Source organism: Tachypleus tridentatus, chromosome 4 (assembly GCF_004210375.1).
Source record: "Tachypleus tridentatus isolate NWPU-2018 chromosome 4, ASM421037v1, whole genome shotgun sequence".
Lineage (NCBI taxonomy): Eukaryota > Metazoa > Arthropoda > Merostomata > Xiphosura > Limulidae > Tachypleus > Tachypleus tridentatus.
This window is the reverse complement of record NC_134828.1, coordinates 82,331,768-82,347,837: the sequence shown is the minus strand read 5'-3', so window position 1 is coordinate 82,347,837 and position 16,070 is coordinate 82,331,768. Positions and strand designations below refer to the sequence as shown.

Sequence of the window (16,070 nt, the reverse complement as noted above, 5' to 3'; positions counted from 1 at the left end):
AAATATAAGTCATGTGTACAAACACCACTCAGTTTTAACCACAATTCTTGTACATACCCACACAAAACATCAATAAGCTTCTGGTCTGAAATTTTTACAACAGCTTCACCTAAAAGGAAAGGTAATCATTTTTATTTTATGACATCCAGATTAAAAATTGCTGATTTATATTAAAACAGCAAAACTATTAAGAGGAAAGCATGTGCAGATATGCAAAGTATTGGTTCAGTCAAGCAAATTAGATCAGCAGTTCCCAGCTCAAATTTTCAAAAGAATCATACAGGTGAATGGCTATTATTCATTATTCCTTGTCAACATTTAAGTGCAAGTTTGCTACATTTTATGAAATTCTCCTACTTAAAGTATTCAGTGTTCTGCACTATTAGCTTAAATATAATTAACACAAATAAAGATGCTCAATACTACTATACTAAGTACATGCAGAGGATGACAATCTAGTTTCCATGAAAGTTTTTGACAGTTTCACAGAGAAAATCTATCACCTTATATTTTAAACAACCTAGCTGGTTCTGTATAAAATTGTTCCAAATAATGGGGTTGCAATCCTAAAGCTAATGTTGACTACTATTAAGTGTCACTTTCTTACTTGCTATAGCTTGTTGGTGTGTATCGTCAAAAATACGTATCTAATCAAAAACATCATAAATGCACAAAATTGGTGGCCAAAAAAGGATTGTGCATGGGACATAAAGGAATTAAATTAAAACTGGCAGCCAAATTGTTGTGTGTTTCTTACAACAAAGCCACATTGGCTATCTGCTGTGTCCACCAAGAGGAACTGAACCCAATTTTAGCACTGCAAATCCAAATTGTCCCCCCAGAGAATGTGAAACTGTTAGCTAGACTTATTGCACTGATAAGAATTGGACAGCAAATATTCATTCATTAGTTAGCTAGACCTCATTTTTTGTTCAACTTGGAGCATAATAGTGGGTAAAACAAAGTATGTTGCCTAGCTAACTAATGAAGGAATATTTACTGTAAAATCATTACCAAAACTACAAATGTACTCATTACTTTTGTTGCCAATTTTTATTTCGCTACTTGACGTTGCACACTCAATCTTTTATTTGGTCACATCTTTTTTCATGCTTAAGGTGTTTTTGATTACCTCCCCTTTCTGTGGCTTAACAAACCTGAGCACCTTTCCTTGCTGCCAATCACATCCAATAACTGTGACTAAAGTTCATTAGTAGATTTAAGGCAACATTGACAATAGCTGAAATGCTGATTAACATCTAGAAAATAAGTTTTCCCTGTCCAACACACACAAGTACTGATAACAGATAACATTAACCAAAAATCATAAAAAATTAATACACTACCCTATCAAAAATACTTTATGTTCAACAAAAAAACGTTAAAACATCCTACCTGTTAGCATCAACTAACTACATCAATGGTAAACTACTTCACAACTTAACATTTCTAAAAGTAAAATACATTTACATAAGAGATCTAAATTTAAAATAGAGCTTCTAAGTTAAAATACAGTCTTCCTACTATCAAAATGCTATATAATTTAAGATAAACTACATGATAACCTTCTTACAATAAATCTGCCAATAAGTTTCCTTTTGCAATTCAATTGTTATTAAACAACAGGTTATAGGAAACAACAATAAGAACCAATGTAATGGGTTTTGTTTTAAATTTTGTACAAAGCTACATGAGGGGTACCTGCACTAGTCATCCCTAATTTAGCTATGTAAGACTAGAAAGAAGGCAGCTAGTAATCACCACCCACCACCAACTCTTGGGCTACTCTTTTACCAATGAATAGTGGGATTGACCTTCATATATATATATCGTCCCGATGGCTGCAAGGGTGAGCATGTTTGGTGTGATGGGGACTCAAACTTGTGACCCTTGGATTATGAGTCGAGTGCTTTAACCACCTGGCCATGTCACGCCAAGGTAATGGGAGGTACAATGAGTTTGTTACTGAAGAGTTTCAAATTTAGTGTGAAGATATTCCATGCTCACATAACAAAATAAAAATTATACGGTTATTAAATAGAAACTGGACATTATCAATCAGAAAGTCACTAGGCCAGGTTTCAAAATATATGTTTCTGTAACCTGACCAATCATCTGAAATTGCAGTGCACCGAGATTTTTTTGACATTATGACCTGGGAAAATATTTTCACAATTTCTGCCAAAATATCAACCCATTTAATAAACTTAGTCGACTTTAAATTTTTATCATCATATTTCCGTTAAAATATTTTTTCTCAAAAATTCATTTCATCTACAACAATGGGGTCGGGGAATGTCATCTGATTACAAACTGACAGCCCAATGCTGATTGGTCAATGGTTTGAGTTTTGACAATTTGGTTTATATCATCCCTGAGACCCTTCCTAGTAAATTAATAAGTACATAACTTACTGATGGCAAATATACATAAAGAACAGGACAAAAGCAAGTCTGTTCAGTGTACCAGGGATAGACTGAAAGATACTTTACATCATGACTCTGGAAATTTTTATTTTCACCAATTTATGTCAATATTTACAAACCCATATAACAAAATTTGGTGATTTTATTCAACTGTATTCATAGTTCAGTATGTTATGTCTTGAGAGATAATGGAAGTAGTGGTAATTCTGCCTGCAACAATAAAGATTGGTGATACATCAAACAAGTTTTTCCATGCTCTACTTTCATCTAGGTGGTTTCATTGGATCCATAAGCATTTAGTATTTCAAAATACAAACGTTAAAAAAAATTAAAATTATTTTTAGCCACTGAACTTGTAGAAACAAAGCTATACAATAAACTTTGTGGTGCAAGTTAAATGCGGCTAGTTAGATTTGGACTAACATATCTATGTACTAGCTTTGGTACAGAAAATGTAAGCAGGTTACACATCAGCTGAGCAATAAATTCCTTTACCCAATATCATTGGATGAAAACAGACAATATTCTATCTTGACAACAGTTTGCTATATGCCAAATCATTGGGTTTGGCTAGAGCAAAAGAACATGACAACAGTTTAAGAAAGAAAAAAATCACTAGATACATTAACATTGTATGGTAATAAGGTCTAGAAAAACTAATTTGAGAAAATTAATTTGCAACTATAGTCTACTATAAAAGTGCTATGAATGATAGCTTTCACGTCACAAAATGAAACAGAATAGGCAGATATTACACCTGTTATGTATCTGTCACAGTATTCCATCTTTACAACTGAAATGATTACAAAATCTCTTTTATACTTTCACAGGTAAGTTCATACTTCATTATTAATGTTTGGTTATTGACTCTTTTTTTTTTTCATTTATGTATACGAATCAAAGTATACGAGTTTGAAATTGATGAACTTCACTGGAATTACACTTTACCTTATGTTGAAACAGATGTTGACTAGGTAAAGCAATAATCTAATATTAATCAATGTCATTTTGTTGACACTGTTCTAATGGGAAAGTAGTGTGGAACAAAAGGTTAATTTACAGGTATAGTTTTTAATTGCTTGAACTTAATTATCATATATGTAGATGAACTGACAATGTAAATATACTAATTTGTGACAATGGAACCCTATGGTATGCTTTATTATTGTTAATTAGTATAAGAATTTGTGTCACCACTGAGTGTTGGTATGTTACTTAAGAAACTTACTTAATACTACACAATTTCATCTTTCTCCATATTCAGTTATAAATTATTCTCTATATTAACACTGTTACAAGTATTACAGTATGTTCCATTAAAACATCTTACATTTTCTCTTAGCACGACTCAAGAGTGTGTTGGTAAGTTCAGTAATAACACAAATCACAACCTTTTAGTCTAAAGAACTGTAAAACTGAAATTTAAAGCATTCATTCAAACCATACAGCAGGTTCATTAAACTTCAAGTGTTGAAACAGGTAAATGGTCAAACAGTCCTCCACATTTTCCACTTGAACACAAAAACTATCCCTTTATTAAAGTTGTCTGATGCATGACAGGAAAACTAACTTTACAAAGTCAAAATTACTAACCACACTGAACAGTTTCTCTCCTATTCCCAATTAATATTAATAATAATCCATGCACATGAGAAACATAAATAAAAATAAATATGCATCTTAACATCTTTATAAGTTAGTCTTACGGTTACAACTTATGAAGTTCACAAACTTCAGTTATACCAAGGATACTTGTTGAACAGCACGTTGAGTAGTTGTATCAGGCGACTGCGATTCTTTTAACAAAGTCAATATCTGTCGAAGACCTTCTTCTTGTGGTTGCCATGCTAGGGCCATACCCTCACGCATTATTTAGATTTCCTCTTTCAGGAAAAATACGGTACAGAGTACCGGGATTGGGTTTCTACGACTAGCCAAATAAAAGTTGACGGTTTTACTTCATTCAACAGTTTTAAATAATTAAATACAATAATAAGTTAATTTAAAATCTATCATTTCAGTTATTGAGAGAGAAATAACTAATATTTATCATACTGCCTTCAACTTAAACATCAAATAACCAACAACAAATCAAACTTCAGCTCACAAAAATTCTCTTTGAACTCTTTCCTCCCCCTCAATGCGCCAAATGAGCAATATGGCGAAAGTAGAAAAAGCGTGATTGGTTATTACAGTTTGTAATAGCGTTTTAATTTTAAATATTTGTGTAATTCTAGCCATATTTTATCATGGCAAAATAGAAATTTAATTTGATGCAAATATTTAGCTTATATTTTTAATTTGTTTTAATTTATAAACTTTCTTTAAATTGATCTATTAATTTTATGTGTTATCAGTAGATGGCTGTTAAAGCTGAACATTTTATATATTTTTTCTGGGGGAATAATATATTTATTTCTATTAAAACTATAACAACAACTTGAGAAATTACATAACTTAACAAAAATCAAATATGTACAAAATTGTATAACTGCAAGCGCAAAAGATGTGACTTATGAATGTTTAGTCGAAATAAGGTATTGTACAGAGAAGCTTGAAAAACTTTCGTTTTTGTACTTAGTATTTTCCAAAGCGTTGTAGTTCCAAATACTTACGGAGAATTAGTACGCTATATCAAAAGATTCTCACCATGTTGTTACAGTTCATGTCACCAAGCAGCGTCGTGCTATATTTACGGCATAATATGCATTGCAAAAGGCTCATCGTAAGACTGCCATGTGAAAAAACATCAGTCTTACCTGAGTGTTTTCCACGAATCATTTAGTGTGCAAAGACTATATTTTCTTCTGGAATAATAAGAATACTCATTTCATTCTCCAGCTGTTTGGACATGAGATGGTTGAAAGGATATATCATGAAAACAATTTAAATTGTGTTCCTTTTCCAGAAAGAAATCCTTTGTGATTATTTTGAGTAGTGTTCCACGCTATTTGTGGACAACTTTTGCCATTCAACTTTGTGTTCATAGATTTTCACCTGTTATAAAACGCCATAATTTGCTTACCAAGGCTAGAGTATGGCTTATTGCGGGTCTCTTTTTTTGGATGATCCCTATTTCTTTGATTTTTAATGCCATTAATTAAATGCACTTGGGATCGGTTCAATGAACTGATTCTGTACTAAAGGAGGAACATTGAACATAATTCTGAATTTATTTTGAATATCTACACGAAATGTGGCAAACTTTAATTAATATGTAAAAGTTTATGTTATAGTAAAGATAAGATACCTTACAAAAATATTTGTTATAGTAAAGATAAGATGTCTTACAAAAATTTTGTATTTGTATATAATATGAGTTTATAGATTGAGACCGACAACTCAGAGTGCAGGCTGATATTCATATGAAGAACAAAATTATTCTTGAAATATATGTTCTCGACATCACTGAAAATTATTCTTGCTCATGGTATAGCATGCATATTATATTTGCATCACCGAACCTCCAAAAAGCATTGCTAGGGCTTTTCCGGTATTCATGTATATTATTTACTCTTCTTCTACCACGAACTGTTGCTAAATCAGCAATGTAGTGTATAATGAATAATTAATAACTCCGACATCAAATACACAATACATTTCCCTGCATATTTATGTACTAACATTGTACAAAATATTGGCCTTCATGACTTTGTTTTAATTTTTTAACTTTTGTAATGATAACGTTAAGGCAATATTATTCGTTTAGGATATTATCATTTGTTTGATTGTATGCTGTGATTAGTGCACAAACCGTATATATAATTTATTTTTCTTAATTTTCTATGGGTAACTGCGCTACAAAATGTACTACACCATGTATGCCTTGTTTAAAATTTTCCCTTAGTATTGATATTTACGTATAAAGTATATTTTAATGTTGTAGTTTCAATTAATTTGTTAGCTAGAAAAAGCTAATTGTAATAATGACGTTAAGGTCAGGTAAACCTGGAAAATTTTAAGGGATTTGACATCAGTTTTCTAGTGCCTTGAAAGTTAGATATACTACAAGATTTTGTGAAGATTATGGAGTCTGTTTAAAAAAAAAACACAGACATTTCTAGCCTGCAGGGTGAATCAATCGGTGTTTTTTATTATTTTTTTATTTCTAGTCGTGAAATGGAATAAGTAAATCTATTTTGTACGTTAATATAGTTCAGTTAGTCATTTGGAAACGTAACCTACAGCGGTGTACAGTAAAGGTAGTTTATAAAACATTAAAGAAGAAATAAGCTAATTTGGTTTAGTTTATGTGGACTGTACTATGAATTATTTTCAGATAATTAAAAAACACTCCACTCTCAAAAAACAACAACATTACATCTTCTACTGTTTTATTATAATTATTTCGTAATCCTGCTTTCAATATTTTTACTTTATTGTGTCTCATTAAACGATTGTTTTGGAATTTTATTTCAATTTGTTTTATATCTTTTTACGCTGTGAAGAGTAAATGTTAATTATATTAAGAGGTTTATATCCATAATGTAGTTTTTGCATAAACGGTCTTTGTTTTATATGCATTGTAGTGTTTTCTTTGTAAACTTGCTTTTGGTCAAAGTACTTGTTTTTGCAGTTTGTTGTTGTTGTTTTGAATCAAGCACAAAGCTACACAATGGGCTATCTGTGCTCTGCGCACCATGGGTATCGAAACCCGGTTTTTAGCGTTACAAGTCCACAGATATATCGCTGAGCCACTGGGGGGCTTTTGCATTTTCATTCTGATTTATATTATCTATAGTCTTTATTTTTGTAATTGAAACTTGTTATAATGTCAAAGATTTTATTTTATGTGTTTAAGTGCTCTGTATACAAACAAGTTATTCCAACAGTGTCTGAACAGCCTGTCAGTAGCCTATGGAGATGATAAGACCATGCAATCAAAGATACAAAGCACAATGCAAAGGTACAGGCAGAAGCGAAACGGAAATTAGATATTATTAATAAGACACAACTGCAGAGAAGATTCAAAGTTTGGGTTTTGTCGTTCATACTGATCTAAAAACTACTATGGCCTCTGCTTACTTGAGATATAAGCCTCTGTGCAGTTGAAAGAATAATTACATACTTTACCAGGAAAAGACTAGGACTGCCACCAGCTCTTACCATGGTTGTTCTCTAATGTAAATAATCGTAACTGACGTTTCAGTTGTGGAAAAGCACAAGACTAGAAAGATTAGATTCCTAATGATGCTCAGATATTTATAGAACTCCTGTGTGAGAGAGACCAACCCTCAACTGAACTACTTCAGAAGATGCTCTACTTAGAATCTTGTCATGAAAGAGTACATGGTCCTCTTGCATTTAGGTTTCATCATCAGGTAAATATACAACCAGCTGCCAACAGGCAACAATTTGGTGAAATTGAACCAGTCGAATGATTTAAAATGTAGCTTATGTAAAGGTGTACCGACTGTCTACTAGGTACTGTTTGCCTGTGAGGAAGCTTTGGAAACGATAGATGTACCTGAAGACACAACCAATGTGTGAGTTTGAATGGTTTTAAAATTTTTGAAATTAGAGATGGCCAGAACGAACTGAAAATAAAAGGTGTAGGAAAGGTTTTCTACCTCCTTATTTGACTTTAAATTTTCATACACGTAATTTAACACAGTTTATTTTGCCTCAGTTACCTATTGCTCTAGGCCATTTACCTACGTTATCATAAACATCAATTTACAATTTGCAGATCAAATGATACCTTGAAAATAAAGCCTAAAATATTTTTCGATGGAAATGACCAACAGTGACAAGGGTAGTACACATGACTTTGAAAAATTGCATTTTTTTTCTGTATATATTTATGTATGAAATGGACGTTTTCTCTTTCATAACAGTTTTCATCAGATTTTCAGTCATATTCAGCAGATATATCCTAGACCTCTCAAATTTCCACTAAAATGTGTTATTAGCTGTCACACTTGTTTTTTTTTTGAAATAAAGAATGTTTGTTTGTTTATAAATTTCGCACAAAGCTACATGAAGGCTATCTGCGCTAGCCGATCCTAATTTAACAGTGTAAGACTAGAAGGAAGACAGCTAATCATCACCATTTACTACTGATTCTTGGGCTATTATTTTACCAGTGAACAGTGGGATTGGCCGTACCTTTATAATGCCCCCACGGAAGAAAAAGCGAGCACGTTTGTTGTAACGGGGTTTCGAACCAGTGACCCCAAATTGCTAGTTGAGCGCTCTAACCACATGGTCATGCTGGGCCCAGCTAATAAAGAAGCCTAATACTTTTTGTGTTTAAGTGTAAAGATACACAATGGGCTATCTTTACTATTCTATCATGGATGTTAAATCCTGTTTGTTGTTGTTATAAATACTCAAACTTTTTGTTAAATTACTAGAGGACAGAATTAAAACCAATCTGCAAAAAAAATCTGATAAAAGACTCACAGAATTAAAAACAACAACAAAAACCAAAGCCTTGTAAGAATTTGAAAATACAATCAACTTGGACACTGTTCTCATTGCCAAAGACACCATCCAATGTAAGAACTAAACCCTGAGAACACACGTGTCTTTTAGGCACCATTTTATGGTCCCGTTGCTCAAAAAAGTAAAATGTGGGCCATTGTGTCTTGAGTATCACAAAAGCGACACATTGTTGGATCAATAACAGACAGTCCACCGCTAGCACAGCAGTAAGTCTACGGATTTACAATGCTAAAATCAGGGTTCGATTCCCCTCGGTGGACTCAACAGATAGCTCGTTATGGCTTTGCTATAAGAAAAACACACACTCATTTTTACATATAAAAACTCTTTTTCAAATGTTATGATATTAGTCCAAAACTTGTGTGTGTTTTATAGTCTTGTTTGTTTGTTTGAATTTCGCACAAAACTACTCGAGGGCTAGCCGTCCCTAATTTAGCCGTGTAAGACGAGAGAGAAGGCAGCTAGTCATCACCACCCACTGCCAACTCTTGGGCTACTCTTTTACCAACGAATAATGGGATTGACCGTCACATTATAAACACCCCCACGGCTGAAAGGGCGAGCATGTTTGGTGCGAAGGGGATGCGAACCCGCGACCCTCAGATTACGAGTCGCACTCCTTAACACGCTTGGCCATGCCGGGCCTTATAGTCTTGTAATAGGTGGTCTTATTAGATGTCTATTTCTAAAATATATATTAAAAGAAGAAGTACTTAGGTCTACTTCACATATGTAGTAGCAATCAAATTTACATAGTAGATAGTTTGTATTTTCTTGCCAATTTTTCTGAAAGTAATTTAGAGAATTATTCAATAGTGCATCCACAGGCTATGGCTTACACATTTGCACAAACGTTTTGACGATGTGCTACGAGGGACGTTGTATGCTGCACTAATTATTGAGTTTTGTATTGATTCTATTTTGTTTATGTGTTTAGTTGCAATGTTTAACCATGTTGAACATGCATATTCGATGATATGTCTTATACATGTTTTGTAGTTTTCATTATATTGTCTGGTGAAGTTTTTTGGCTTTTACGGTTAGACTTCTTCCATAATTTGTGCCTTTCCAAATTTTTGTTCATAAACTACTTACATGTTTCACCCACGTTAGTTTCTGGTCGAAGATTAACGCTAGAACGTTTACCGAAGTTGTGGTCTGGAAAAGTGTACCGTTCATGTACAATTTTGGAAGATCTTTTTTATATTTTGTTTGTCTTGTGAATGTTACTAATTGAGTTTTGGTATGTTTATTTTCATGCGATATTTCTGGCAGCATTATGTGTGTGTTTTTCTTATAGCAAAACCACATTCGACTGTCTGCTGTTTTCACTAATGGGAATCGAACCAATGATTTCATCGTTGTAAATATGATGACTTACCGCTGTCCCAGCAAGGTATTTGGCAAGGTTAATCTATATTATTTAATAATAGTTGTAGAATTGTCGCTGCTATGAATGGGTTAGAGGAACCTTTTTCCAGATTGCAACATCGTTCGCGATACATGATGATCAGAATAGGGTAACCTATTTGAAATCCGCTGCGAAAGAAACAAATTTTCCGCGTAAATACTTTGCAAATTCTCAGAAAACCTATGTTGCGGGCATTCTGAAATTTTGATTGGTTATTCACACGTTGTAGACAGAAGTAGGTGAATGCAAGAGGTGCTCGGGGCCACTGCGTTTGATTCTATACATTGAGCGATATCTCAGCAAATGGAAGAAGGTTTTATTTCAGACACTAGCTTGTTAATATCGGTAATTTGAGTTAATAATTCGTGAGAAACTATAATTTTGTATTTGGACATCACCAACTTCTAATTTGAACCTTTACCGTATTTAACATATCACGTGAGACAAAAATTGGCATTTAGGATTTCTTTTCTAATATTCAATTACAAATCAAAAGTTAACTAATGCATCATACTAAAATTTGAATGCGAATCAACAAACGCGATATGACTTGGCATTTGACACAAAGCCTTTAGGGTTACTGAAAGCTCAACCGTTGTAGGAGTCGCACCAAAATCTGAAGTAAAGCCACAGGTGGAAGACAAAATCTCGAGGAATAAAGAACCGTGATATACTGTAAGTAATGGTAGATGAACGCGTTAGGGTTGTCCACATGCCCGATGTAGGAATTCCTCCAAAGGATGACGGAGATAAGAAGCAAGGGAAAATGTGAGGGATCATATTTGGTGGGAAATAACAACATACAATTGGAAGGAGACAAGAAAGAATAAGCCAACTGGATCAAACGACGAACCAAACTGGTGGAGGTTTGTTTTTAATTTCGCGCAAAGCTACACGAGTAGGCTATCTGCGATAACCGTCACTAATTTAACAGTTTAAGACTAGAGGGAAGGGAGCTAATCATTGCCATTTAGCGCTTATTTTTGGGCTACTCTTTTACCAACGAATAGTGGGATTTACCGTCACTTATCACGATCCCACGGCTGAAACGGCGAGATGGTTTGGTGTGACGGGATTTCGAGCTTTCAATCTTCGGCCTACAAGGCGAGCGCCCCAACAACCTGGCCATGCCAGGCCCATTTGGTTAGTGTAAAAGGGAAGAGATCTCTGGAAGAAAAGGGATGCCACGGGTAGAGGCAGGAACGGGAACTACATAAGGAAGCCGTATGGGTAATATAACAATGAAGAGCACGCACAGGACAGAAAAATCTATCAGGATTGGAACGGGGGGTAGAGTTGAGAAATATGGAGAAGGGAAATAGTCAAAAAGGAAAAATTACCCTTATGATTCGGGAAGTTTGGGAAGGAAGGAATGATATGGATAAAGTAGTAAGTATGGTGGTAAAGCATGCGTGTAATGTCAGACCTCTGATGCCCACAGACCAAAAGGAGACGGAAACATACCTCAAGGGATAGATAAAACAGGTTCAAACGGAAGTAAAGTAACGGAATGGAAGAATACACTAATATCCCAATCCAGAAGGGGAGATCGCCGAATCTAAATCTGGAAGCCGTTTGATAACCTGAAATTGAGGAGAATGAAGACCCTCAGAAGGAAAAAACACGTGAGAAATTTGGAAACACTAGCAACAGTAGATGAGCAGCAAGGAATTCCCAAGCCTGGACCCACGTGCAAATGATCTTCCATGTTCGTTGATACATTTCCATGGAGATAGATTGAGCCCAAAGAAAAGCTCACGACAGCAGAAAGTAAATCTCCTCGCTAAGGACTAGACAAAAGTCAGGTGTGAAGACAGAGGATGTGAAGTGCAGAATGCATAACCTGTGACTGGGGTTGACTAAGAAGGTCGATAAATAAGGAAAGTGGTACAGAAAAGAGTAACTGTAATTGGAATATACAAAGAAATCATGGTTGAGGTGGCCAGTAGGGAGTGATCAGAAGGGCCTTGTATGAAGTAGCATGGATAAGGGAAACTACCTGATGAAGCAAGCAGACAGGAAGATAAACATACAGGAATTTGTGAGACCAATGTTGGCAATACCAAAGCAAGAGGATGAGATACCAGAAACCAAAAGAGGTAATTAGTAAATGAGTGGTGGCAAATACATCGATGTGAGAAAAATGTCACAGATTGCAAAGCCACCTGAAAACAAAAGGATGAAGGGCACGAAATTGGACAAGGGCAAGATTGTACATAGATGGATATATGCAAATAAGCATTGGAGATGTCCATTTTCATCATTCATAGACCTGTATAAGATGCCCAGGCCTTGGCAAAATGTGGTAGATGAACAAAATTATACAGGTGGGACAGATCGATGACGTGTCTCCAGCCCCGTCTTTTTGGGAACCACAAACAAACAAGAGTAAAACTCAGTGAATGATGTTGAAGAAGTTCAATACCTTGTTAGGTGGTGAGATCCTGCACTACCTCTAATAGATTTTGGCAAATTATGGGATGCTAAGGAGAAGGGTAGGAAACAGGCACTTGGGACACGGGAGGTGGGCGAGAAATTGAATTTTGAGTCCCTCTATCAAAGCCTGAAGAACCCAAACACTGGTGTTGAGAGGATGTCACTGATGAACAAAGACTGGAAGTCAAGCATGAATTCACCAGGTAGTTACTGAAACTGTTAGTGAGATATCATGTATCTTGGAGAAACGACAATGAACCATGTTACTGAAAAAGGAACAGGTAATAGCTTTGAAGAGAAAGGACGAGAAACCAGAATAGGTACCACATTTAGCTCCAACTGAGATAAACAGACTACCAAATGGGAAAGGGTAGGTTGTTGCTGGGCAGATGTCACCCGATATTCCAAGGGCTCAGGACTGTATCAAAGACAAAGCATCTTCAAAATGTATCCACATGTAAATCTTAGAGATATGGAGCAGGTAAAGAGGTTTGAGATAGCATTAGGACTTAAAAGGTCCCAATAACAGATAAAACCAAATTTGCAAAGCCAAATACAACAAAAGAGCTAACGTGGAGGTAAGGATGGAGAGAATGTCACCAGAAAATCCCTCAGAATTTCTGTGAAGTTTCAGATAGGATATAGATTGTGGAAAGGTACCATAAAAAGACGCGAGGATAAGATGAAGGTGGGAAAATTGGGTATGGTCGAGATATGTACAGTCAGCCTTATGATATGCAAGGAAAGACTGAATGAAAGACTGTTAGGGAATGAGGAAACCAAAAAGTTTGAGAAGTGCATACATGCAGTGATGAAGGCTATGGGTCATAAGATATAGGAGCAAGGGATAAAACATTACACACCTAAGAAATATTACAAAAACTATGGAATGTCAAACATAATTCTCAGGATGGCATTGCAAATTCAGGAGGTGGAAACAAGCAATCAAAGTTCTCATCAACCTTCCCAGGTTCCACATGCTCAGGAGGAATTGGGGCAATATCTGAAGATAAATATTGTACCATGTAATGTTCGATCTTCCGGAAAACGAATTTGAATAATTATCCGAACAGGTTATCAGTACCATAAGTTGTGGTAAACCACTGTCAAATGTGAGACATTCAAAGTGGTTACAATAGATACAGAATTAATGTTGTATCAGTCAACAAAAGCATTTGAATCTGAATGCTTTAAAAAAACAAAAACGGAGTAGGTTAAACTAAACCATTTTGATAACGAATTCGGTTTAAAACACTAACCAAGATAAAACAAAAAATGTTCAAGTGTAAGAGATGATAAATGAGAACTGACAGCTCGGTAAGGGCGCATAGGAGTCATATGCATCACGTGAGCGTACTGTGATCCTCTTGGTGATGCATGATGATTTGCAAGACACACATTGGAACCATTTAATTCCAATAGATGGATGAGGAAGTCTTGTGGCATGCATAATAAAAAGTTTGCATATAGAGGGCAGCAACGAACAAGAGAAGCTAATCTTGTGAGAAGAAAGTAGAGTATCGGGAAAATCTGTAGATATAGATTAACATATGCTGAGAATAAATATGGAAGTTATGAATGAATGGTCAGATAGTAGTTGATGGTCTTTACTAACGACTGAAGTAAAAGTCATCACAAAATGCTGAGCTAACATTCTGCAAAAAAATTAAGAGATATCAAGAGCATATTGGATTCACAAGGACACTGCACACCATACAACTGTGTATATAAAGCATATCAAGAAAGAATTTTTGATGATCAAGCTGCTCCCTTTGATCAATGGAGAAAGAAACCTATCAATTTCAGTCTGTTTATTGGAACAATTGTTTGCCTTTGGATTTTGCACAAAGTGATACAACAGTTACCTACATTTGTCATTCCTAATTTAGCAGTGTAAAACTAGAGGGAAAGAAGCTAGTCATCACCACCCATTGTCAATTTTTGAGCTATTATTTTTACCAACAAATGGTTGGATTGACCATCACATAATAATGCACCCATGGCTAATATGTTTGGTGCAACAGGGATTCGAACATACAACCTTTAGTTTGTGAGTTGAGCGCATTAACCACCTGGCCATGAGAAGCTGCACAGGGCCTTATTGTAATGAGTCAATGAAGTTAAGAGTCGTTTTTTTTTTTTTACAGTTTTTGAAAACAAAGTGAAAATCAGTTTTATGTGTAATACTTGAAAATATTATTTCATAAATCATTATGATCATTCAAAATGGAGAGTACCTGAATGTATGTTGGAAGACCATTTTAATGCAGAACCAACTGCTGACCATATTGGTTCTAGGTATTTTTAAAATCAGCACATCTCAAACCCCAATAGGCAAAGTCGTATGTGCCAAAAGTGAACGTCTTGGTCAATTTTTGTACTATACCTACTCCACTACTTAGTTTTCCAGATCTTAATACTTAACTGCCAGTTTCCAATTTATCTAAGGATATCACACAGGGATTTATTGCTTATCACCTTCAGGCAGTTTGTAATTCAAGAGTTTGTTTGCTTGGAATTAAGCACAAAGCTACACAATAGGCTATCTGTGCTTTCTCCACCAAGGGTATCAAAACCTAGTTTTTTTCTAGTGGTATGAGTCCACAGACATACTGCTGTGCCACTGGGAGGCACTTCAAGAGTAAAGTTTTCCTAGTGAACCTATGTTGCAACTCTTCTTCTTGTGTTCACTTTCATTGTGTTCTGAAAAGATTATTACTTTCTCATTTATGAACAATTTTGTATGAGCTGTAAACTATTAAAGAGATATCAAAGAGGTATCCAAGTTCCTAAGTAAGAGTTTCTTTGATAATTCTGTGGGATCATTGCCTTCTTAGAAAGTTCCACTGGTTCTTTGTGTGTATATCTTTCTTTGTTGATCACTACTCATCCTTTGCTTCATCCTTCTAGAATATGCTTCTCTTTGAACCAGGATAGTGTTCAAATATTTACAAATGGTTCATCATGGCAACAGGTTAAAAGCAACAGAAGATTATTAAATTCTTTACTTCTTTTACCATTTTGATGAGTCAATTACAAATCACTGAATGAGGTTTCTCTTCTACTGGTTATTAGTTATTTATATCATATTTTTTACCTTTTGGAAAAATGCCTAATTGGATACTATTATTTATATATTATATTTTAATAGGTGAGCTTCTCAGCTTCCACTTTTGTGACATTCATAAAGAAATAGGAACTGTGATGTTTTCAACCACCAAGTTGCTAGGGGCATTGAGTCACTGCATGAATATTTGTGGCATCTCTTACAAAGAATTATCAAGTGTTTAGAGAAGGAAGAGGTGAAGCATTTTTTCTCAAAGAACAAGTGTTCAATTTTCTTTCTAACA

General features: G+C 34.9%; 1 protein-coding gene across 8 annotated transcripts in view; it reads right to left on the bottom strand.

Annotated features, from left to right (window-relative positions):
- LOC143249562 (transportin-1-like) overlaps positions 1 to 4,604 on the bottom strand; it is a 71,318-nt gene extending 66,714 nt beyond the window's left edge. For 5 of the 8 annotated variants that reach the window (XR_013027835.1, XR_013027836.1, XR_013027837.1 and 2 more), the window contains exon 1: positions 4,179 to 4,572. Coding sequence is in view for 4 of the 8 variants with exons in the window: in XM_076499631.1 (XP_076355746.1) it covers positions 4,179 to 4,295 (117 nt within the window). In the remaining 4 variants the exon portion in view is untranslated. Of the gene's footprint in view, positions 1 to 57; positions 110 to 4,169 lie in introns of all 8 variants that reach the window. The other 3 variants (XM_076499630.1, XM_076499633.1, XM_076499634.1) reach the window with 3 other exon arrangements.
- Positions 4,605 to 16,070: the final 11,466 nt, after the last annotated feature.